Source organism: Micromys minutus (assembly GCF_963924665.1).
Source record: "Micromys minutus genome assembly, chromosome: 4".
NCBI lineage: Eukaryota > Metazoa > Chordata > Mammalia > Rodentia > Muridae > Micromys > Micromys minutus.
This window is the reverse complement of record NC_137973.1, coordinates 14,315,503-14,342,763: the sequence shown is the minus strand read 5'-3', so window position 1 is coordinate 14,342,763 and position 27,261 is coordinate 14,315,503. Positions and strand designations below refer to the sequence as shown.

The 27,261-nt window shown below is 35.9% G+C and overlaps 1 protein-coding gene across 3 annotated transcripts in view; it reads right to left on the bottom strand.

Moving 5' to 3' along the window:
• FSTL5 (follistatin like 5) overlaps window positions 1-27,261 on the bottom strand; it is a gene marked incomplete at both ends in the record, with an annotated part of 572,330 nt that overhangs the window by 264,588 nt on the left and 280,481 nt on the right. For all 3 annotated transcript variants that reach the window (XM_080915373.1, XM_080915374.1, XM_080915375.1), the window contains one exon: window positions 10,593-10,713. In XM_080915373.1, the coding sequence (XP_080771499.1) occupies window positions 10,593-10,713 (121 nt within the window). The remainder of the gene's footprint in view (window positions 1-10,592; window positions 10,714-27,261) is intronic.

Sequence of the window (27,261 nt, the reverse complement as noted above, 5' to 3'; positions counted from 1 at the left end):
AGATGGTGAACATGGGCACGGGAGCATCCTCTGCTCCTATGCACCACACAAATGATGGAGGGTGTAAATGAACATCCAGGAGCATCCAAGCCAGCACAAAGCACTCATTCCCTATGGCAGTTATAAAGCTGCAGCCACAATAATTCAGTGTGTTTGCAAGACCCGATGCATGACTTCAGCCTAGAATACCAGATTAGAATTTATTAAAATGTATGGAACTATTTTATTTTACTTTTGAAATAAATTATAGTTTTTTATGCCCACCATGAAGCTTCAGTATTGGTATGTGTAAAATGATGCTTCATACTCTAAATTATCCCTGGAAGCTTTTCTGGGACAGGAAAATGATGTTCTAAAAAGAAACAGGATGGGCCCATTACTGTGTTGCAAACTTTGGCTCTAGAATATGGGATCAAAGGAATTATAAATGTGAGGCTCATTTTTAGAACTTCAAGATAAATAGAATTATTTTTCATTCACAAATATGTGAAATTGAGAATACAGTTAAACACCTGGATCACAGAAAGACATATGTTTGACTCTTTTCCTTCTGATAAATCACAGCTGCTAATATTGATAGGGATTGTATCTAAAGTGATTGAGAACACAGACTAAGGGGGCAGCCTGATCACACACAAAAATCTTCTGTTGGTGCTGTTTTCTAAAACTGCAACTTATACATTTTTGAGAACAGAAGACATGAACACTATGCCAAGTCAAATTTTCTCAAATATGCTATCAAGTTAATGCTTCAATGGCAGTGTAGGTTACCAATGAATATTTATAGGCAATGGTGCTTATAACACTTCTGCCTGTTGCTCAAACATACAGAAAAAGTGTAAGAATATATAATTTAACTTTTCAATAGCATGACACACTATCTAGAGGGTAAGAAGAAAATCTAGAACATTTAATAAGAATTAGGAAAAATGTTAGGTATACAAAATGTTTATAATCATACTGAATACAGTCATAAAATAGACTTAATGTTGGAATCAAATTTTAATATAATCTAGTAATGATGAAACTATGAGAAACACACTTGATTGGAATAACAATAATTCTAGAAAAGTTAACTTCATCAAATATAATATTTCATAAATACAGTGTATACCACTATTACTAGTTTACATCTTCAGTGCTTTCAAGTACCCTCATTTGATATTATTTCAAGCTACATTTTTCATCAATAAGAGAAAATTTAAAGATTAGGACCTCAAATAGTTAATTTATTTTTGCCTCAATAGTGTAAGGACCTCATAAAGGATTGAAGTAATCATTTTACTATGGCACATTTGTAAATTGTTTCTACTATAATAGTCATAAAATTCTTGGTTGTAATATGAATTGCTCTATAGCATGTTTTATAAAGCAAAATTTATTACTAGCTTATTTTAGTGTCTGTACAAGTTACATACAAACTCATTAAAAGGATGAGATTACATATATATTTGGCATAATTTTCTGATTTTCTGAAAATATTCGCATCAATATAAAGCTTATGTTATGTTATATACAAGTGCTGAACTCTATATGCAGATAATAGAGTTGTCCTAGTGTGCTGCAGGACAAGATGTGATTGTATTTCACAACTACCTGTTGTTTATTTTACACATAACAGAAAAAGAAGATCAAAGGCTCTGAACGCAAAGGGATGATACAGAGAGGGAAATAGTAGCCACTCTGATGTGATCAGAGAATAATACAGAACGTACCAACTAAAGTATTATATTTTCTCCTTATGCACAAACAATCATTACATCTCATTATTTTTAACATATTCAAGGAAAGTAAAAAGTCAACTATTAGTATTTTATGATTACACACAGTATACGTGTACTAATTTACTATACTCTACATGATGCCATTACAATATTTTTTTAAATGCTAAGGCCTTGGTGCCAAGCTTCAGCATATGTTATAGCCCCCAGAAGTACCACTTCAGGAAAAAGCCCAGCTGCCACCGTGTAATGCAGCACAAAGAGGTTGTTGAGAAAACTGAAGCCTAGGCATAGTTTTAAGCAACTTACAAATCTCTTGCCCTTGTGAAGGAAGCTCTCACCACACAAGGTTTTAGAACATACAAGAGGAAGCACAGGCCTCAGACCAGGAGGTTCAGAGGAACTGCTATCAAGAGCATTCGTCCACAAAAACCAAAATAACAATGCTTTTTCAGAAATAACATAAAAGCTGAGTATATAGCTTAGGTAAGCACAACCCAGAATATTATACTGCCGTTGGTAAGAACTAATTTTAGTTCAGTGATTTTTTATGACTGACAGGATAAACGGCAGTGTATAAATTAGAAGTGATCTATCGTTTCACACCTCATTTTTAATTTCAGTTTTAATTCGAGTCACACAGTGTCTTCTTTTGTCAATATTTGTGCAATATAAGGATTCAAAATCGTAAGAGTTAAATATGAATATTCACTTTAAGCAAAAGAGAATCTGATGTGTCTGTTATTGTGTCAGCTTTTAATGCTTCATAAAAATTTCACTAATAGGTAATTATAATAAATTAGAAACCACGCAACTAGAAGATGTCAGGTATAAGAGAACTGTTCCCATCTAAAGGAAATACAAGGACAAACAGCAGAACAAAGACTGAAGGAACAGCCACCCAGAGGCTACCCCTCCCTCCCACTGGGGATACATCCCATATACAGACACCAAATCCCATCACTATTTCTGATGCCAAGAAGTGCTTGCTGACAGCAGCCTGGTATAGTTGTCCCCTGAGAGGCTCTGCCAGAGCCTGATCCATACAGATGCAAATGCTTACAGCTAACCATCAGACCTAGCACTGAAACACCAGTGGAGGAGTTAGAGGAGATACTGAAAGAACTGAAGGGGTTTGCAACTCCATGGCAAGAAAAAAATCAATATCAGCTAACCAGCTCCTCCCCACCCCCAGTGCTTCCAAGGACTAAACCACCAACCAAAGAGTACACATGCAAGGACCCATGGCTCCAATGGCATATGTTGCAGAAGATGGTCTTGGTCCTAGGTCCTGTGAAGGATTGAAGCCCCAGTGTAGGGGAATGCTAGGGTGGTGAGGTGGGTGTGAGAACATACTCATGAAAGCAGTTGAAGGAGATGGAAGCAGAATAGCATTTAAAATATAAATAACTAAAATAAACAATAATTATTTTTTTTAAAAAGAGTGTAGACAAATATGCAGAGGCAGAACATCTCAAACAGATTTTATAAATCAGCTTAAAATGCAAAACTATAAGGCAAAGTGCAGGACAGTGCCATTTTAAAACAGAGAGAACCTAATGCATCTATTCACTTTTAAATCATACTTTATATCAATATTGCCTTATGTTCTTTATGATAATATGTGCTCTGTGATATATCCGCATTTGACATTATTTCTGAAAAATTATCGTTATTTTGGTTTTTGTAGACCCAGGCTCTTGACACCAGTGTAGAAAAAAAAATGTTCTAAGTGAGAAAACCTTTTTGCGTGTGAACCATTTTGTTAATTCATGTTCTAAAAATTTCAGAGGGGTGGGGAATCATGTAAATCCTTAAAATAGGGTGAAAGTAAAATTTGACATAATTTATTTTTCCATATATTAATATTTTATGGAAGATTCATGAAATCCTTCACCATATAAGTTGTAACAATATAATGCGTGTTTGTTTTTTCAAACAACAAGTATTTAAAACAATGGCATTCTATACTATATAAATCAGAAAATTCAAACAAATAAAGTCACAATAAGAATCATTTAGTACTTAGAAGAAGAAGAAGAAGAAGAAGATAATGATGATGATGATGATGTAGATGACGACAACAAAGGAGGAGGAGGAGGAGGAGGAGGAGGAAGAGGAGGAGGAGGAAGAGAAAGAAGCAGAAGCTAAAGCAGATGAAGGACAAACCATTACCACCAGCATCCAGCTTGTAGAGAACCATAAAGTTGGGCAAAGGGAAACTGGAGAGTGAGATCACACAATGGTGTCTCCTAAAGTGGCACCTAAGGCTCACATTCCCCTTTCTCTCCCACAGGGGCCACAATCATAATGACTCTAAAGCTGTACATAAAGTTTAGCTGTCTGGATGTTTTTATAAATCTATTCATTTCTGGTACATTCTTATATGAGAGCAACTTCTCTGGTAAACTTTACTGTTTTATATGTCTTTTTTTAGTCACTCTGTCAATCACTAGCACTTTTGCTTCTACCACTGAATGTCTGATGAAAATTTTAGGACTAATATTATCAATGACTTTTTGGGTCGCAAGTGCAGTGTCTGACAAAAGCAGACATTCTTGCCTTGGAAAATGTTGGTCATTACTAAAGTTTAATATTTTGTTTCTGTTTTTTTATGTATTTATGTGCTTTTTTATTTTTATTTCCTGCTGAGAATTATTGTGACCTCTCTGCCCTGTGCTGAAGCTTGTATTTCTTAGTTTCACTCTTAACTTGACAAAATAGACAATAATCATTAAACAGCCTTAATGAGGAATTGTCAAGGTCGGGTGAGATTTTGACCATGCCTTTGGGGATTGTCTTGACTATTAATTAAAGTTGGAAGGCACCATTCCCTAATCAGCAAGCCCTGGACTGTATAGAAATAGAAAAAATAAGCAAGCATTGCTATATTCACTCGGCCCTCATTCTGTCTCTGCCTTGGACTGTGGATGTGATGCTTCAAGTTCCTATCTTGACTTGTTTCCAGAATGGACTATGACCTGAACTTTTCAGTGAAATAAACCTCTTCTTCCTGGATATGACTTTAAGACAATGTATAAGTCAGAGCAAGAGAAATGAGGTAAAGCAAAATTTAAACTCCCAGGAAGGAATGCTAACTGCAGATATGTCCATAAGAAATTCAATAAGATGTAAGCAACCATATACGAGAATTCATTTCAATAAAAGTGTCTTTATAAAAAAAAAAGGACATATATCTCCTTTCCATCTGTGTGGACACACTAGAATTACAACCTTTCATTAGCAGGACAGGAATACAGCAAGTGAGAAACACTGAACTGAGTGAACGCCTTTCCAACAAAGTTTCAGGTTTAAAAACTAATATAACAAATTAGGACTATTGATCTGTGTAGCTTTTGGCAGAAGCTCTTTAAGAAAGGAACCATGACTTCCATTTCCATGATCATTTTTTTCTTTACACAATCAATGAGAAACACACGTGATGTAGTTTCTTTTGGAAGACTCCAGACCTGTTTTCTGCCTTGTGCTCCTCATAGAAGATGCATTGTTTTTAAACTTTGTTTATCCACTTTAGATTTTATCCCTTTCCTGGTTCACCCTGTGACTGTTACATGTCCTGTATCTTCTTCCCCCACTGCTGTCTCCACAACGATGTCCCCACCATCCCCTGACACTCCATCAGACCTCCTCACTCTCTGGGGCCTCCAGTCTCTTGAGGTTAGGTGTATCTTCTGTAACAAAACCCAGAACCAGCAGTCCTTTTCTGTATATGTATTGGGGGCTCAAATCAGCTGGAAAATGCTGCCTGGTTGGTGGTCTAGTGTCTGTGATCCCTCAGGGGTCCAGGTTAATTGAGTCTGCTAGTTCTCCAACAGGGTCATCCTCCTTCTCAGATTCTTCCAGCTTTTACCTATTTCTTTCTTTTTTTTTTTTTTTTTTGAAAATATTACAAAGCACTTTATTTATTTAGATTAACTTTCTCCTTAGATTTGGTTGTGCCATGTTTTTGGGAAAATAGGAAATAAACATTCCTTGACTTTGTATGGCTTTGTTGGGAGATGAAACATTGCAGATGTTTTCTCAAATGAGTTCACACCCAGGTGATACCTTCCTCACTAAATTGCTCATTCGTTTAAGAAGAAAATAGAATTTGGGATTTTTCAACTGTTGCACATATTAATGAAGTTATTTGTACCATGCAGCAGAGGTGTTAGAAGCAATTCTCTCTTGCTGCCTGAGTCCTCTCCCCTTTACCTAAAGCCACTCACTTAGCCAGACCAGAGATCTCCAAAACAAAGGCCCACAGAGGACCACCTGGCACCACTGGGATGGTGAGTGACTTTCTACTTACTAAGGTCTACCCACTCTCTTCCTTCCCCTACATTGCTGTATTTCCTGAATTCTAAAATGCACATCCTTCTAAAACTCTGAGGTTGAGATGGGTTTTATACAACCATAAGCCCAATTGAAATCTTAACAACCATATGTTGTGTTTCTTTCCAATTCTCTCTCTTTCTCTCCCTCTCTTCCTCCCCCTCCCTCCCTCCTTCTGTCACTTCCTCCCTCCTCCCCCCTCTCTCCTCCCCTACTCTCTCAATAAGGGACAGTTAATAAATACAGCAATTTGTTAGCAGAAATTATATAGTCCCTAAGACCATGAGAAATGAACACTGACTAAATCCAGTGAGACATCTGAAACATAACTGACATCATTATACAACCTCACATGAATAAATATCTTTGAAGGTATTGTTACAAATATCCTGCTATATTTGTTAAGAGAACTGTATTTTGTAATGTTACCCTTTGGGGCAATCTCTGTAGCTTAATATACATCTTATTACATTTCTTTGTACTCATACACTTTGGATTCAGGCAAAGCACATAAGTAATTATATATTGGGACAAGGCTTTTCCCTATTCATTAGTCAAATGTTTCTCTTTGAATATGCCATCTATTTAAATTTAATCTCATTGTGTTCCCAAACATGTTTTTCATTCTATGTCCCCCACTTCAGTGAACAGCATTGCCTTTTCCAAGCTAGACTTCTGATGTTACCCTTCAATCTCAGAGTCCTTGAGTGTATAATTAACTACCCAGTGAGTAAAGCAGTTTACTCCTGTTAGTTATTTTCCAGACCCTGCCTCTCTGGCACATCTCCATGGCTGCTTGGTACTGCCCTCCTCCTCTTTTCCATTTAGTGAGGTTGCCTTAATTCTATTATACTTGCTGCTATTACTTTTCAATAATAAAGGTCTTCCTGAATTAACGCTTCAGCATATAAAAAGGTTAATGTGATGTCCATCCATCATTTCTGCTGCATTTATTAAATAGTTCTAGTAGGTCAAATTTTATCATATTAATTGTGATTTCTTTGGAAAAAATGTTTTCTTATACTATTATTATGAAATCCACATTCATTGGAGGTATATACTATGAAAAGCAATACAATTTTGCACATAATCACACATAGTTTTAACTTTTATATTGATGTTCTATAATTTTAAATATTTAAGAATATTATGTATCATTTTCAAAAAAGAAACACAAAAGCTATTAAACAATCATTTTAAATATGTTCAAAGTTGGTATGTCATCTATTCATACACTTATTTTGTCACTACTAGAATCATAGGTTTCTCTGAATCTTTTTTCTTTACAACTTTATTTATATTAATCTAAATTTTGTGGTTAAAAGTCTCTGTATTAACTATCAGCCAGTGAGTTAACAAGATCATTTTACATAAGTGTATGTGTGTGTGTGTGTGTGTGTGTGTGTGTGTGTGTGTGTGTGTATGAGAGAGAGAGAGAAAGAGACAGAGGGGGCGTGGGGAGGGAGAGAGGGAGAGAGGGAGAGAGGGAGAGAAGAAGAGACAGAGAGGAAGAGAGAGAGGTTTCTCACCTGTTGATTATTTTGAACTAATAAATACTAGTTAATTGTGACTTTGAAGGTTTAACCCTCTAAAATATAACAAATTTTAAAATGTTTGCATTTGTTTGATGGAGACTAATACAAAATTGAACTACAGAAGCAGAAACTGAACAGAGCACATTGAGACAAACAGAAATTATGAACCAAATGGAATTAACAGGCATCTATAAAACATTTCATCCTAAAACAAAAGAATATACCTTCTTCTCAGCACCTCACAGTACCTTCTCAATAAGTTAGTGTCAAAACAGGCCTCAACAAATACAAGAAGATCAAAATAATCCCATGCATTCTATCAAATCACCATGGACTAAAGCTGGTCTTCAATAAAAACAAAAACAACAAAAGCCAATATACACATGGAAGCTGAACAATACTCTACTAAATGGAAACTTGGTCAAGGAAGAAATAAGGAAAGAAATTAAAGATTCTTTTAGAATTTAAGGAAAAGGAAGGTACAACATACTTAAAATTATGGGATACAATGAAAGCAGCACTAAGAGGAAACCTCAGCTCTGACTGCCTCCAAAAAGAAACTAGAGTATACACTAACAACTTGATAGCACACGTGAATGCTCTAGAACAAAAAGAAGCAGATATACCCAGAAGGAGTAGACAGCAGTAAATATTCAAAATCAGAGCTGAAATCAACAAGTAGAAACAAAAGGAAACAAAGAATCAACAAAATCAAAGGTGGTTCTTTGAGAAATCAACAAGATTAATAAACCCTTAGTCAGACTGACCAGAGGACACAGAAGAATATTTAAATTAACAAAATAAGAAATGAAAGGGGAGATATAACAACAGAAACTGAGGAAATTTAAGAAATCATCAGATCCTACTACAAAGCATATGCTCAACAAAAGACGAAAATCTGGAGGAAATGGAAAATTTTCTAGACAGATATCAGGTAACAAAGTTAAATCAGGATCAGATAAAGCATATAAATAATTCTATAATCACTAAAGAAATAGAAGAAGTCATCAAAAGCCTCCCAACCAAAGAAAGTCCAGGAACAGATGGGTTTAGTGCAGAATTCTATCAGATCTTATAGAAGATCCAATACCAATGCTCTCTAAACTATTCCACAAAATAGAAACAGAAGAAACACTACCCAACTCATTCTTCAAAACCATAATTATGCTCATTTCTGAACCACATAAAGACCCTACAAAGAAATGACTTCATAACAATTTTATTTATGAACACTGATATAAAAATACTCAATTAAATTCTTGTGAACAGAATCCAAGAACACATGAAAACAATCATTCACCACAATTTTTTGGATGCAGGGATAGTTCAATATACAGAAATCTATCAAAGCAATCCACTATATAAACAAACTCAAAAGAATACCCACATGATCATCTCATTAGATGCTGAGAAAGCATTTGACAAAATTCAACTCTAAAATCAGGGACTAGACATGGCTGCTGAATCTCTCTATACCTAGTCAATATAGTACTGAAAGTCCTTGTCAAAGCAATTAGACAGCAAAAGGAAGTCAAAGGGATACAAATTGGAAAGGAAAAAGTGAAAAGATCACTGTTTGCAGATGATATTATAGTATATTTAAGTGACCCCAAAAATTATACCAGAGAAGTCCTAGAGCTGATAAACAACTTCAGCAAAGTGGCTGGATATAAAATTAACTTAAACAAATCAGTACCCTTCCTTTATTCAAAGCATACTCAGGCTGAGAAGGAAATTAGGAAATCCACACCCTTCACAATAGTCACAAAGAATATAAAATACCTTGGGATGACACTAAACAAACAAGTGAAAATCTGTATAACAAGAACTTCAATCCCTGAAGAAAGAAACTGAAGAAGATCTCAGAAGATGAAAACATCTCTCATGCTCATGGATTGGAAGGATTGGTATAGTAAAAATGGCCATCTTACCAAAAACAAGCTATAGATTCAATGCATTCCCCATCAAATTTCCAACTCAATATTTCATAGAGTTAGAAAGAGCAATTTGCAAATCCATTTGGAATTAAAAAAAGAAAAAAACCCAGGATAGCAAAAATGAATCTCAACAATAAAAGAACTTTTGGGGAAATAACCATCCCTGATCTCGAGCTGTATTACAGATCAAGCATGACAAAAACCTCATTGTATTGGTACAGAGAAAGGCTAGTTGATCAATGGAACACAAATGAAGACCCAGAAATTTACCCACACATCTATGGTCACTTGATCTTTGACATATTAGCTGAAAAACGTTCAATGGAAAATGACAGCTTCAACAAATGCTGCAATGCACGTTTAACCTTACAAATCATATTATTTTATCTGGGAAGTATAGCACTGATTTACTTGAACACAGCACATTTCTCATTCTCAAAGAAACTTTTGATTTTATTTAATTGTTTAGGTCATGCTTCTCTAGTCAGTTTTCTTTCAGTATTATATTGATGAAATTGTCGTATTTTGTTTTATGTAGAAAACACTGTTCATAATTCTATGGTATAGTTAATGGCTGAAACAAATATAAATTGTTCTAGAGTCCCTTAGATGAATATAATGTTTTATTGTAATGAAAGCTAAAAGTCTGACAGTACCATAGTTCCCAGGAAGATCAGTATAACCTCACCTGTTAATTAATTTTTGCTTTTGTAATGAAGTTGTATATGTCACTGAACAAGTAATTAATTTGTTTTTGATGTGTGATGGCCACAGGTCAGTGTTTCTCCTCTAGAGGAGCCTCTAAGGCAGCATTATAAACTAGCTCTCATACCAAGGACATCCGCCACCCTATGGACACCAGCATGACTATAGAGTTCTTTCTGAAATACACAGTCCCCTAGCTTTGTAAATATACTGTAGGAGGCAAAAATCTTAAATTTTTTCTGTTATAACACTTCTCCTAAGAAACAGCTTGTACTGAAGATCAAGTTTACAAACCATATTGTATAAAGCAGCAGGAAAAGAAAAGAGCAAAATGAGATAAGGATTGTGTGTTCACTCACGGAATGCTCTGTAGAATTCTTCAAGAGCAAGGTGCTTGTCTGCATTGAAGTCATCATACTTAAGAAGATCATACAGCGTACAGTCAGAAAGCGCCTTGTTCAGTTCTTCTTGTTTAATCACCTGACAATGAATACAACGGAATGTTTATGTATTTCTATGAATATTTCTATATAGTATAATTAACGACAGGGAACAGTCACAGGATAGATTACTTTAAACCTCAAGAACAGTAAAGAAATGAATTGATAACAAACATGGAATTGAACATTTATTTTTATTATTCACCAAATAATTTTTAACCACTATAATTACTATGTTAAGGTATATTTTTAGAAAATTTCTAAATTTTCTCATGAAAAGCATCACAATATAACAACAACTCTGCATGCTTTCTTTTTGGCTTGAATTATTTGCTTGGTTTACACCAACTCAGGGAGACACCTGCACAGGGGAACCATGTTCTGTGCCTTATTGAGCAGTGTCAGAAGGAAACACTGTTCCATCCTATCCTGAAAAGGGCAGCTGGCTGTGACTACTTCCTTCCTCATATTATTTGTGAAAAATGAAGTTAGAATTTTTTCGCTCATGCCTAAACTTTCCCATAGCTGGGGAATGAGTCATTTGAGATTGGGCCAGACTCCCTGCTCACAAAAGAACTATTAAGCAAATGACTGTTTCCAGGAGCCAGACAGAATTAATGCAGCGATTGATAGCAAGTCTATTCAAGCATGGGAAGGCAAACCATCATCGTCATTCCTACCCTCTCTGCTCCCATGGACCAAGCTTCAACGTTTTTATACTTGGCTGATTTTGACTATTGCTTGTCAGAAAACAGGGCTCACACAATTCAGCAGACATTACTGTCCATGGTGTGTGGTTGTATTGCTATGCCCACAATTTCGCAGCAATTACTACTGCTTTTAACTCAGCTTCAGAATGGATTGCTGTTGTTGCTGCTGTTGCTGCTGTTGTTGTTTAAAGTCGAAGTAGTATAAGCAGAGTACATAACATCTGTAGTCACCAGCAATGTATTTAGTCCTACCAATGTCAATTAATAGCTCTCTAATTTATTACAAGTAAATTCACATTACTCAAATAGATACAAATATTCTATCTCCATTAATATAGAAGCTGTCAAGTGAAATCAATCCATGTTTATACTCAAAATGCTCATTTAGCATTAAAAATAATAATTGATCTTTTTCTAATTTATATCATTTAATAACTCCCTGTTGTGTTTCACACACCAACTTGGGTGTGTTGTGCATTCACAACTGTTTGTATTTTTTTTTGAAAATTTCACAAGCATTTTGCCAAATACAGGTAACTGAGGATACCATACTGAGGATCTTTTAATGTTTTCAGTCTATATTTTAACCCTTTATGGGATACCCATACTGAATGTCTGGTGGCCAAAATTAAATGTAATATGAATGGCTTATGAGCTCTTTCTGAAGATTAGGTCAACATATTCTAAACACCTGAGCAGTGACATGTAATGACAGCATAATAGCTGCCAAATAGGACCTCAATAATATATATTTTTATTTTTTAATTTACATTATAAATAACTGGAAAAAATTTAAATATAATACAGGAAAAAAAAAACAGACTCACAATCCACAATCTCATGTATCTCATGTATCTCATGGGACTTTTATAATGCTAGAATAGCCATTGTTAAGTTTCAGACCTTCAGTTGAATTTTATATTTTATCAATAATGTTCTTATAAATGGAATTTTTTATTGATTAAGCTGGCATTTGCAAAAGAGAGGTGGGATAGACAGGTTTCTCATGCTTAGCATTTTTAGAAATTGATGCCGTTGATGATGAGTATTACACCATATGCTATGCACATTCTAGCTGCAGGGATTAACAGTAATACCTAATGGCTGAAACCATCAGTGCTATCAGCCTCTTGGGAAAATCAAGTCTTTCTTTTTCATTTAGAAACAAAGATCCCCCAGTCATTATCCATCTGTTATTGATTAGACTGCACATATTTTGCTCGGGGCTAGGAGCTGGCAGTGGGTCTAATTGTGCCTCACTGTAATTTTTTCTGAACACTCCAATTGCTGGTGTTAGGACAACATGTAGGGCACAGAAACTCCAGAGTTTATCAGACATTTTAACATTAGGAACTTCTGCACCACACATAAATCTGTAAATGGATAAGTCAAGCGAAGACCTGGTTTTGTATTTCATTTTATGCCTCCTACTTTTCTTTTAATCTGCTGCTAACATAAAATTCATTTTTTTTAGGCCTGGAAAATGGAATTCCAGCATTTGGTACTTACTTGTCTGGTGTGATTTTGTTTTATATCAGTTGGATTATGATTGCATGCTGCTATAATTAAGGTCTATAACAGGGTTGATCTTGAATCTACATGAAAAGCCTACAGGATTTTATAAGCAGTACAATCGGTCAAAGATAATTTAGTGTTTTGATATTTTATTATATCTGGTCCAATTTTTTTTGCCTCTCCTCTAAAAAAACCATTCTCCTTCCACTCCTTCTTTAGTGATTTACTCAGGGTTTAGTTTCTAACTGCCTTGTCTTGCCAGCTACTGCTCCAGAGTTTAAAACACAACATATGATAAGACAGATTTTTAAAAAGTCTGCAACTGACGCAGAGCAAGATCATAGAAATAACATCACCAAGAGATGTATATTTTGGAAAACATTAATTGGAAAAACCACTTTGCAAATAAATACATTCACACGAACCAAGAAAATTAGACACGTATTAATGGAACTTCGGATGCACAGCCGTGCTTTAGCAGAACCATAAAGCGGGGCCCCACTGTAGACAAGAAGAAAGCCTTGCTCACTTTAATCATCGCCAAGCTGCAAAGCAGTGCATCATGGGAAAGGGAGCTCCTTTGAGAAACACAGAACTCAATGCCTTGCCCAGCATGAAAACTGTGCTGAATAAAGTCACTCCACTGTTGCCGCATTGCTAACAGAGTAGATGAATCCTCTGGACTCAAGTCAGTGAAGAACTCAGTCTATAAGGAGGATTGTGAGTGGGTGAATAGAAACTCAGAGAAAAGTCTCCATATGATGGTGGGTAAGATGGAGAAAGAATAGCAGAAGAAATCCTCTAAAGAGTGCTGGGCTCTCATAGTGAAACGGAGACACAAAGCAAACCCAAGGGATCCTGCTTCTAGGACAATCTAGATCTGCATTTTGTGAAAAGAGATTTGCACCAGCAAAGTGAAGTTTCAGCCTAGGTTAGGGAGAGATGAGGTCTAGGCCTGACATGCACCTAAGAAGACAAAACAAATGCCTGTAGTTAGAAGCCTTCAGGCACCATTATGGTTAGTGCTAGCCTTAGTTACTAAGGTTCGGAACCCATCATTTCTCGTTAACGTTAGCGGGTACAGGGTTATGAGTAGCTGACGGCCACTTTGTATTTCAGGTCTGTCATAATGAAATCCAGCAACATTAATATACAATGAACCCTGTCCTTAGGTCAGTGCTTTTGGATAGGACTTTGTGATGCTCTCTGGTGACAGGCTCAGACTTATAGCCCTGGTTGGACCGATTCGTAATCTAACCTACACTGTTTCTGGAAGATAGATACCTCAGGCCACCAGTTTGGTAAGTACATGATCATTAAATGGGTACATTAGAGGAAGGCAAGGAAACGTAAAAAATCCCAGCAAAATGAAAGTTTGAAGATGAATGGAGCATAACCGCAGTTTGTAATTAAGTGTTTACCTTTTGTTACCTCACTTTAAATATTTTTATTTTATTATAATTAAATACATTTCTTTTTTAGGAAGAAAACATATTTACTCTCTATAAAGACTGAAAGTTCTTGAAAATAGAACACATTAATTGATATTTATCATATGCTGGTTAACATCACATAGATATTGGTCATATTGTGAATAAGAAGTTTACACAGATTTTAAAACTTACATTTTTATATAAGCAGTCTCACAAATTTGAATTAATGAGTTTCTTTCATATACATAAATTAATATTCTATTTTAAATATAAGAAAGGCAATTTTCAAATAGGTAATTTTTATCAAAGTGCTTGAAACCCCTTTTTACCTGTTTTAAGCAACTCAAATATTTTGATAACAAAAATCTGCTAGATGATAATATTGATAGAGTTTAGGTTCCTGTAGTAAAAAGGAATTAGGGATATAAACAATATGAAAATATTAGACTTTATTATTCTTCCTGGGGTACAATAAAATTAGGAAAAAGAGTAAGGTGTTATTTATTATACTTATATCTCAAAGAATACTGATAATTGTTTAATGCCCCCAAAGATTTTAGAGAGGATATTAGCTCTCATTTGGAAATTAGGGTTCTACCATCTTATTCACCTTTAATAAAATCTCAAAATCAGCAAAGGAAGCATGGCAAATGATACAAATTTATCTTTCCTTCTTATACAATAAGAAATACCATGCACACTGCTCTCATTATATCATATTCTCTTTATAGTTACTTACTTAAATTGGAAAATTTTAAATATATATATTGTTAAACATGCAAGTCTACTAAGGTATTTTATTTGTATTCCCTTTTTAAAATATATGATTAAAACAAAGAATGAGTTTCATAGGACTCATGGATATAACAGAGTAAAATCTTATAATTGACTCTTCAAATTTGTTTTCTGTTGATATGATCAAAATGGATTAAAACCAATGTGACATTCACTTCCACGCAATCCATCATTCCAGGAACTCAGTGCAGAAAGTCATAGAGGAACCTGGAGAATGAATGTGAAGCAGAGGCCATGGAGAAATACTGGTTCCTGGGCTGCTTTCTCTGGCTTGCCCAGACACTTTCAGAATAAAGCTCATCTTATGTAGTAATCTTGGCCTTCTCACATTAATTATTACTTTTTTTAGCTTTTCATACAACTTTATTATATTTTGAACAACTTTATTTTAAAAAAAAACAAAGATAAAAGAACAAATTTTAAGCATTTTTTTAATAAAAGTATACGAATACATTTTTGTCAGTGCTTGGCTTCTTTTTTTCCCCAAAGGTTTGATAGTGTGCATTAAGGTCTTACTAGTTACAATCAGCAGAAAGTACATATAAAACAGGATGTAACCCAGAATTAGTCAAAGTTTTCTTGGTGTGTAAGGATTGAGCATAATGTTTTTTTTTTCCTTGAACTTCACACATTAATTATTAATCAAGAAAATACTTCCCCAATTTTCCTATAGGCCAATGAGATGAAGGTAGTTTCTCAAATGAGATTATTCCTTCTCAAATGTCTATATTTTGTGTCAAATTTACAAAATACAATCAGCACATTGACACAATAAAAATTGTAAGACAAGAGGGGTTTGCCACCCCACAGGAAGAACAAAAATATCAACCAACCAGACCCCCTAGCACTTTTAGAGACTAAACCACCAACCAAAGAGTGCACATGGAAGGAGGGACACACAGTTTCAGCAACTTATGTAGCAGTATATGGCCTTATGAGGTATCAATGAGAGGAGAGGACCTTGGCCTGGTGAACGCTCAATATCCCAGGGTAAGAAAATGCCAGGGCACGGAGATGGGAGGGAGTAGGTGGCTGGGTGGACACTCTCATAGACAGGGAGAGGAAGGATGGAATAGGGGATACCAGAGGGGAAACCGGGAAAGGGAACAACATTTGAAACATAAGTAAAGAAAACATCCAACCAAAAAAATCTAAAAATAAAAGAATGAGAAAGAGAGAGAGAGAGAGAGAGATAGAGAGATAGAGAGAGAGAGAGAGAGAGAGAGAGAGAGAGAGAGAGAGAGAGAGCTAGAGATTCCATAATACTTCTAAAAATGATGAACAAAACTGCAGTACTAAAAGGTTGTAACATCACAATAAACTATAAAGTAGATTGTGTTTTCCAGTTAAAAATAAGAATTATTAAATTCCACCCCCTTAATAAAATAAAAAGAAATAAAAGTTCAAACACATGCTGCTCACAAGACATGGAATAATCTCTAATAACACATGTAGAATGAAAGATCAAGGAAAATATATATTCTATTTAAATGTATTTTAATAAGCAGTAGTAATCATACTTATGTCCACTGAAGTAAACTTTGGTTAAAATTACCTTAAAAATTAAGTAAATATACAATGAGAAAATGTTGATTAAAAAAATGAAACAGACTCTCTATATAAAGACACTGCTTATGGTAGATGTCAAGTATGTAGTTAAAAATCTTAATATATATGGAAAGAATCATGACCCTCAGCATAGGGCTATCAAGAACTTGAAAACCTTATCCTCAATGAAACAACCGGAAGGTACAAAGTTTGAATTCAGGGCATCAGAGATGAAAGATAATGAATAAAACCTTCAGTATTTGATGCCATGTCTTATATTCTACTTTACACAAGTCAAAATGACTAAGATCAAAAACTCTAGTGATAGCATATGTTGACAAGGGTGTGGAGAAAGAGAAACATTCCTCCATTGTTGGTGGTATTACAAGCTGGTACAGCCACTCTGGAAATAATTCTGGAGGTTCCTCAGAAAATTGAACATAGTACTACCTGAGGATCCAGCTATTGTGAGGCATACGCCCAAAAGATGCTTCAATATGTAACAGGGATACATGCTCTACTATGTTCATAGCAGTCTTGGTTTTATCAGACAGAATGAGGAAAGAACCTAGACGTCCTTCAACAAAAGAATGGACATAGAAAATGTGGTATATTTATACAATGGAATACTACTCAGCTATTAAAAATAATAACTTTATGAAATTCATAGGCAAATTGACAGAACTAGAAAATTTCTTCTTGAGTGAGATAACCCAATCACAAAAGAACACACATGGTGTACACACACTGATAAGTGGGTATTAGGCCAAAAGCTCAAATTACCTAAGATACAACCCACAGACCACATGAAGCTCAAGACATTGGAAGATCAAAGAGTGGATGCTTCAGTCCCTCTTTAAAGAAGGAATAGAATATTCACAGGAGAAGAAACAGGAACAAAGTTTGGAGCAGAGGCTGAATAAGGCTATCTAGAAACTGCTCCACCCATGAAACCATCCCATATACAGTCACTGAACACAGACAATATTGTAGATGCTGGCACATGCCTGATATAGTTTTCTCATGAAAGCCTCTGCCAGAGCTTGAGAAATAAAGAGTCAGATGTTCTCAATGAAACATTGGACTAAGAATAGGCTGCCAAATGGAGGAGTTAAAAAAAGGACTGAAGGAGGTGAAGGGGTTTTCAACCCAAGAGGAAGAACAACCATATAAACCAACCTGATTTTCCAGAGCTCCCAGAAACTAAACCACCAACCGAAGAGTACACATGGATGGACCCATGGCTTGAGGAGAATAGTAGCAGAAGATGGCCTTATCAGCCATCAAGGAGAGGAGATGCCCTTGATCTTGTGAAGGCTTAATATTCTAGTGAATGCCAGGGTGGAGAGAGAGAAGGAAGTAGGTGTTTGGAAGATCACTTCATAGAGACAGGGAGAGGATAGAAAGGATAGTGTGATTCCAGAGGCAAAACCAGAAAAAAAGAATAACATTTGAAATGTAAGTAAAGAAAATATCAAACAAAACAAAAACAAAACAAAAAACAACAAAAACAAAGCAAAAAGGAAAAACAATGCTAAGACAAGGGTTCTTAGGAAAAATAAGCACATCATCATTACAAGAAATGTAATCAATATAAAAAATTGGAAAATGAATGCTGTTCCTGACTTGAATATTATACTCTAACAATGTGTGTGTACAAATGCTCATGATCCAGTAACTTGGGTTCTCCTGCTTCCCAAATTAGTTTTCCTGAACAAATCATGATGAAGCAAAAGTAACACTATTCTTCATAGAGTCCAAGCTCAATGATTTATTATTTCTAAGAAGAATTACCAAAGTCATCAATGAAGTCAAGAAGAAATGTAAAAATGTGATTTCTGTACATGGTAGATGGCATCAGGGACTACAAGTCATAAAATGTGAATACATCTGTCATGACAGTGTGCATCACAAGGTATTAGATTCCAACCCTCAAAAACAGTACTTTTTCAGATAATCAAGAGTTTGGACACTTTTTAATTTATTACAATTTTTCTTTTTCCCAAATCACTGTTGCTGCTTAAATTTTTTTTTCTGATACTGTGAATGGAGAAGCATGTTAAATAGAAGTGAGTTAATAAAGCATGATGCACATGCCCAATTCTGATGAAGAATCTATTCTAAAGAGGCAGAATAGAAAGAATAGATGGCATAATTAGGGAAGACACTTTCAGTTTATCTTCGGTGATTATAGATTATCTTCAGAAACTGAGAAAATTCAAGAAATTATCAGAACCTACTACAAATGAATATACTCAACAAATCTGGAAAATCTGGGCGAAATGGACAGTTTTCTAGACAGATACCAGGTACCAAAGTAAAATTGGGTTCAGGAAAAATATCCGTAAAGTTCTTTAAACCTTAAAGAAATAAAAGCAGTCATTAATAGTCTCACAACAAAAAAAAAGCCCAGAACAAGATAAAATTAGTGCAGAATTCTAAAAGACTTCCAAAGAAGACTTAATGCCAATACTTTTAAAACTATTCCACAAAATAAGAACTGGAAGAACACTAGCTATTTATTTCTATGAAGCAACAATTACACTTATACTTAAAACACTCAAAGACCTAACAAAGAAAGAAAACTTCATAACAATTTCTCTTATGAATATTGATGCAAAAGTACTCAATAAAATTCTTGCAAACCGAATTCAAGAACACATCAAAACCATCATCCATTATAATCAAGTAGGTTTCCTCCCAGGGTTGAGGGATGGTTCAATATATAGAAACCCATCAAGGTAATTCACGATGTAAACAAACTCAAAGAAAAAACCCACATGATCATCTCATTAGATGCTGAGAAACCATTTGAAAAAATTCAACACCCTTTCATGAAAAAGTCTTGGAAAGATCAAGTATTCAAGGCACATACCTAAACATAATAAAAGCAATATACAGTAAAGCGGTAGCCAACATCAAACTAAAAGGAGAGAAACTTGAAGCAATTACACTAAAATCAGAGACTAGACAAGGCTGCCCACTTTCTAACTACTTAGTCACTAAAGTACTGGATGTCCTACTCAGAAAAAATAGACAACAAAAAGAATTCAACCAAATATATTTTGGAAATGAATAAGTCAAAACATCACTATTTACATATATGATAGTATACTTAATTGACCCCCAAAAGTTCCACCAGAGAACTCCTACAGCTGATAAACAACTTCAGCAAAGTGACTGAATATAAAATTAACCCAAAGAACTCAGTAACTTTTCTCTACTCAAAGGATAATCCAACTGAGAAAGAAATTATGGAGGGAATACAACCTTCATAATAGTGACAAATAATATAAAATACCTTAATGTGACTCTAACCAAGTAAGTAAAAGATCTGAATGAAAAGAAATTCAATTCTCTGAAAATAGAAATCAAAGATTTCAGAAGATGAAAATATCTTCCATATAGTAAAAATGACTTCATAAAATCTCTAAGCAAATGGATGGAGGTATAAAATATCATCTTAATGGAGGTAACACAATCACAAAAGAACATACATCTTTTTCACTCATTAATATGTGGTTATTACCCAAAAGCTTGGAATACTCAAGATACAATTTACAGACCACATTAAACTCAAGAAGAAGAAAGACAAAATGGATGCTTTAGTCCTTCTTAGAAGGGGGAACAAACTACTCACAAGAGGAAATATAGATATAAAGTATGTAGTACAGACTGAACAAAAGACCATCCAGAGACTGCCCCACCTGGGGATATATTCTATATACAATCACCAAACCTAAACACTGTTGTGGATGCCAAGAAGTGTATGTTGATAAGAGCCTAATACAGCTGACTGCTGAGAGGCTCTGCCAGAGACTGACAAATATAGAGGTGGATATTGCAGCCAACCATTGGACTGAGAACAGAGTCTCCAATAAAGAAGTTAGAAAAAGCACTGAAGGCGCTGAAGGTGTTTTCAACCCCATAAAAAGACAACCATATCAATCAAGCAGACCAGCCTAGAGTCCACAAGTACTAAACCACCAGCCAAAGAGCACACATGAAGTGACTCATGGATCCAGCTACATATGTAGTGGAGGATGGCCTTGTTGGGCAGCAATGAGAGTAGAGGCCCTTGGTCCTGTGCAGGTTATATGCCCCGATATATGGTAATGCCAGGGCAGGGAGGTGGTAGAAAGTAGGTGTGTTGGTGGATGGTGGAGCACCCTCATAGATGCAGAGGGAGGGGATGAGATAGTGTGTTTTCTTGAGGGGAAATTAAGAACACAATAACATTTAAAATATAAATGAAGAAAATATCCAATAAGAGAAAAAATACATTGACTAAAGTAATGTTATAAACGTATTTTATTCACTTAACATATTATTTCTCTTGTGTTTTTAAAATATAGATATAATACTTTAAATTTTTTTTGCATTCTAAAGTAAAATTCCAAATAATGTTTAAAATAACATATCTAAATTATAATAATCCAGTTTTCTTGGTGTGAATTGGATATAGCATTTTACACATACACACTACACATTAGTTGAAGGCTTTATCTTTTTCTGTTCTGTGTCCACCATTGTTGTAATTATTCTGAGTGCTCAGCTGTCCCAAGAGAGGCCCAGAGTCCTGATGCCAGTGACCTGGCTCTGTCTCTGAGCCAGAAAGGACCTGTTGACTTATGAAATACCTAAGCAAATGAATGGAACTAGAAGCTATCATCCTGAGTGAGGTAACCCAGTCACAAAAGAACACACGTGTTTGGTGGTATGAACTCACTGATAAGCAGACACTAGCCCCAAAAAGCTGTGAATACGCAAGAATCAATTCACAGACATTAAGAAGCTCCAAAGGAAGAAAGGCCAGAATGTGGGTGCCTCAGTCTTTCTTATAAGCTAGAACAAAATGCTCACAGGAGGAAATACAGGGACAAATAGAGGGGGAGGGATTGAAGAAAAAATCATTCAGAGACTGCCTCACCTGGGGATCCATTACATATACAGCCCCAAACCCCAAGCACTATTGCTAATGCTAAGAAGTGCTTACTGGCAGGAACCAGATTTGGATGCCTCTTCAGAGGTTCTGCCAAAGTCATATAGATTCAGCTGAGGATGCTTGCAGCTAACCATCGGACTGAAAATGGGGACCCCAATGAAGGTACTGGGGAAAGGACTGAAGGAGCTGAAAGGGTTTGCACCCTTTTGGGAAAAACAACATTATCAACCAACCAAATTCTCTAAAACTCCCAGTGAATAAAACACCAACAATTGAGTACACATGGATAGACCCATGTCCCCAGTTGCATATGTAGCAGAGGATAGCATTGTCTGGCATCAATGCAACAAGAAGCCTTTGGTTCAGTGAAAGCATGTTTTTCCAGTGTAGGGGAATGCCAAGGCACTGTAGTGGAGAGGGTGATTGAGAGCTGTTGCACCTTCAAAGTAGCAAGTGGAGGGGGAAAGGGGTTGGGAGTGGGAAGGCTCCGGGCAGGGGAAGAAGAAAGGGGATAGCATTTGAAATGTAAATACAAAGAATATCCAATAAAATAGTTTTAAAAATTATGCTGAAATCCTTAGCTCTAAAGGAATTTCCATCCTCTGAGGCCCTGGCAGCTGAAACTGCCAATGGTAGTATGAGGCAAGTGCCTGCTTTTCCACTAAACTTTCTGTGTAAATGACAGGACTATATATTTATGATCTGAAAATATTTACCTATTCTGCACTCAGTGGTGATTTGGACAATTTCATTTGTACGTTTTAACTTCTGTATTAAATGAGATTAATATACTTAAAATGCCCAGGGGACCCAACTCTTATCCCTCTGTATGCACAGTACTTCTATGTTCGCATCCACTTAGTTCTAAATTAATAGCTTTCATCCACAAGACAAAACAATCCATACTAATCTCACAATAAATATGTATTCTGACTGGCTCTGAATTAAAGAAAAAATACCTTTCATAGATCAAAATAAGCTTTAATGGTCCCTTTGAAACCATTTTAATTATTTTAAGACAAACACTTGTTACATGCAAATATTGCAAAATCATCATTACCATGCCTAACCTTTTCGCTGGAAAAACAATTTCTTATATTTATTTTTACTTAATGTTTAATTTTGTTAATGTATTTACATGTGGTTTTCATTGAGCAAATGGCACTGTAAATCAGATTTATATAACAGAATAATCTTAGTCATGTAAAAAGCAATTCTTTCTATAATTTTAATAAAGATTAGGCATATGTGCCCATTAGGAAAATGCCTTATGTTAATATACATTTAGAATGTGAACAGGCTTTTTAAGATGACAGTCTAAATAGGGAAAACAGGAACTAATAGATGTTCCACTGCTGTTTATTTAATCTCAGCATCAGAGGAATTCTATGAGCAAATGTATACTGTCATTTTTCTGTTTGTAAATATTTATTTTGTTGTTTTTATTTGGCGTGTGTGTGTGTGTGTGTGTGTGTGTGTGTGTGTGTGTGTGTGTGTCTGTGTGCATGTGTGCTTTCATGCGTGTATGCGTGCGTGTCTTCCACATGCATCCAGGAGCCTGAAGGGCCTAAGGAACTTTGAGCCTCCAGGGAACAGACGTTAACAGGTATTGGTGAGCCACCAAAGGTAAGTGCCATTGGTCTACCCTGTGTCCCCTGTAAACGTAGAAAGAACTTTTATTATTTGTATCGTCTCTGTCTTACCTCCTCACATTCCATAAGGAGGTAGGGGAAGGGTACATGTTTTCAAGTGATAATCACCATTTGGTTCTAATGTTCTAAATGTTACCACTTTGCTGCTAGTACATCATTATTTTTCCTGTTTATGTAAAAACATCCACTAAAAAAAAAAAAAAAAAAAAAAAAAAAAAAAAAAAAAAAAAAAAAACTTAAGGAAAGAAAAGTTTATTTTGGAATTCAAGGTAGCAGGAGTTTGAGGCATATCACATGGTGTTCACAGTCAAGAGGAACAGAGATAAAATGCAGTGGTATGGCCTTGCAGATAAACACTTTCTGTACAAGTTTGAAGACCTTAGTTTGGGTCTGGGAACACTGTCACCCACATAAATGCTGAGCAGGTATAGACTACTTAGAATTCCAGCAAGTGGTAGTAGTGACAGGATCCACATAAGGAACTTGACTCTATTAAATGGATGGATGACTATTAAATGGATGTATGAGTTGTTAAGAAATCTGTTGAACAGAGTGGAAAAGTGTCATGGAAATCACTGGACATATATTTCCATTCGCACACATGTAAAATGACTGCATACAACACATACAAACAAGGGGGTGCAGGACCAACAGACACACAAACACACATAGACACAGTAAAAGAGAGGAGAGAGGAGAGGAGATGGAGAAAGAAAAGGAGGGAGGGAAGAGGAACAGAGTGAGATAGATACACAGAGAGAGAGGAAGAGAGAGAGAGAGAGAGAGAGAGAGAGAGAGAGAGAGAGGGGTTTAATTAAGTTATTTTTATTGGATTCTATCTGTATTTACATTTCAAATGTTAGGCCCTTTCCCTCCTCTTCTATTTCCCCAAATGTACTTCCAAACTTACTTCCATGAAGTTGTGGGCGTACATTTTTGCAATTATTCGATTTTGTAGTTTGTTTGTACTAATTTTGAGTGTGATAAGCTGATAAACTACATAAAAACATGTATATATGTGTGTGCATAAAAAATTTAGAATTTATTTGTTGTTTGAGGTTTTAATTTGGAGTTTTAGAATATCTTCCCACAGACAAAGAAATACTACTTAGCAGATCAGAATATAGGTTTTGATTACTCTTCTTAGACTGAAAATTTGGCCATTCTCTGGCTACCCTTTTGATCCCACTGAAGCAAATTAATCAGGAAGGAAGAGCACCCCATATCTCCCATGTCAAGTTAAAGCTTCTCCCTGGCCAACAAAAAAAATTCCAGCACAATGATCAATAACCTCTGTAAAGGCTGCTAATGTAGCATTAATATTCTTTTTACATACAAATATAATGCTGAAATAGCAGTGAGCTATGTGTAAGGGCTGAATTTATTCTAATATTTAAATAAGGTCCCATTTTACCCCCCTAGGAATCTCACAAACAAAATCATTAAATTTGATTGTAATGAAGCTAAACTTCTTTCCTCCATCTCTACTTTGACCTTATCAATTATAATTTTGCCATGTGGACCTCAGTGTTCTCATTCACTATCACTTAGGTTCTTTATTAACTCTTGGTCAATATTACCTTCAAACCAAATAGGATTCATTTATACCAATGTAAAGACAGTGAATGAAGTCACTCCTTGGAGAAGCCCATAATTCAAGCATGTACATTATTTTATATCTGAGCATCTTTTATTCATTCTGTGTCGACTCTGGGTTGTAATGTCTTTAAAAAATCCAAATCTGTTTATATTACCTTGTAATGAAATTAATTTTGTAAATCAGAACTTTTAGGTTTGGCTGAGAAGAGGTCCGTTCATGAGAATTTGAAAACCTCAGTAACTAGAACCACATTTTATTCCTGCATATGTGACACTCTGAAGTCCCCTGCTTTGATATAATGTCTGCGCCAGTCCTTCCATGCCTAAATAACATTTTATTCTGAGGAACTCCAATTCTGTGAAAAGAGAACGGTTTTCTTCGAACTTCTTGAAAACAAGTTGTATCTCTTGAGTTAGGCACACACATTCATACTATAAATAAAAGATATTTAAGAAGGAAAATATATGATAAGGAAAGAGAGACTGAAGGAAGAAAGACTGGCTATCCCCGCAAATTGTACTTGGAAGCTAGTTTTATCCTACATTCATTCTAACATAGTAGAAACAAAGTAAAGGTAAATTTAGCATTCTAAGTTATTTCTTCTCAAACTAACTTTTATTTTATCGGACAGATAAATAGAAAGATGATTATGGAGCAGTGAGCCAGGGGTGAGCCAGCGCCAGCTTGCAGTCCCCTGCTTCCCCCTCCCCGCCCCAGGTGGCTCCAGGGAACCAGTAACACTGCATCTGGCTATTCCCAGCCAGACAACAGGGAGTGAGGAACCACAGGCAGGAACAGCAGTGAGCCAGAGGTGAGCCAGCTTGCAGTCCCCTGCTTCCCCCTCCCTGCCCCAGCTTGCTCCAGTGAACCAGTAACACTGCATTTGGCTATTCACAGTGGGACAACATGGTGTGAGGAGTGCACACTCAGACCACCCACCACCAGGAACAGCAGTGAACCAGCCATGAGCCAGCAGTGAGCCAGCAGTAAGCCAGCAGTGAGCCAGCAGTGAGCCAGCAGTGAGCCAGGGACACAAGACTGACAACAAGATGGCAAGAGGAAAGGGAAAGAACATACCCCAGGGAAACCAAGAGAACCTGGCAACACCAGTACCCAGCTCTCCCATCACAGCAAACAGCAGAATGCCAAAGACAGCAGAAAAAGAAGACACAGACCTAAAATCATACCTCAAGACGATGATAGAAATCCTTAAAAAAGAACGGGAGAAAAAGAATAAAGAATTAGAAGCTTTTAAACAGAAAACAAGAAAAACACTCAAAGAACTCAAAGAACTAGAAGAAAATAGAAGCAAAGAGATGAAGGAATGGAAGAAGGTATTTAAAAAGGAAATTGACACAATAAAGAAAACACTAAAAGAGATAACACTAGAGGTAGAACACCTAAAAAAGAAATCAGGAGTCACAGATGCAAGCATTTCCAATAGACTACAAGAGACAGAATAAAGAATCTCGGGGGCTGAAGACAACATTGAAAACATAGAAAAAAACAGTCAGAGAACATGCAAAAACCAAAAAGCTCCTAACCCAAAATGTCCAGGAGATCCAGGACACAATGAGAAGACCAAACCTAAGGATAATAGGAATAGAAGAGGGCGAAGAATCAATTAAGAGGCACAGTAAATATCTTCAACAAAATTATAGAAGAAAACTTCCCTACCCTTAAGAATGAGATGACCATGAGCATAAAACAAGTCTACCGATCTCCAAATAGATTGGATCAGAAAAGAAACTCCTCCCGACACATAATAGTCAAAACGCCAAGTGCCCAAAGTAAAGAAAAAATATTAAAAGCAGAAAGGGAAAAAGGCCATTTAACATCTAAAGGCAGACCAATTAGAATCACACCCGATTTTTCAACAGAGACTATGAAAGCTAGAAGAGCCTGGAAAGATATCATGCAGACCCTAAGAGAGCAAAGGTGCCAGACCAGCAAAACTCTCAATCACCATAGATGGAGAGACTCCTATACTCCAAGACAAAACTAAATTTACACAATATCTGACAACAAACCCAACACTACAACAAATTATGGGTGGAAAACCGATTACAATGAGGAGAACTACATCCTAATAAAAACAAGAAACTCCTAAGCAAGAAAACCAAAAGAAGGAAAACATACAGCCACAATTCAACCTCCAAAAGCAAAAATAGCAGAAAACAGCAACCACTATTCCTTGATATCTGTTAACATAAATGGACTCAATTCTCCAATAAAAAGACATAGGCTTTCAGACTGGATACATAAACAAAACCCAGCAATTTGTTGCATACAAGAAACTGAACTCAGAGACAAAGACAGATACTATCTCAGAGTAAAAGGGTGGGGAAAAAACCTTCCAAGCAAATGGCCCCAAGAAGAAAGCTGGAGTG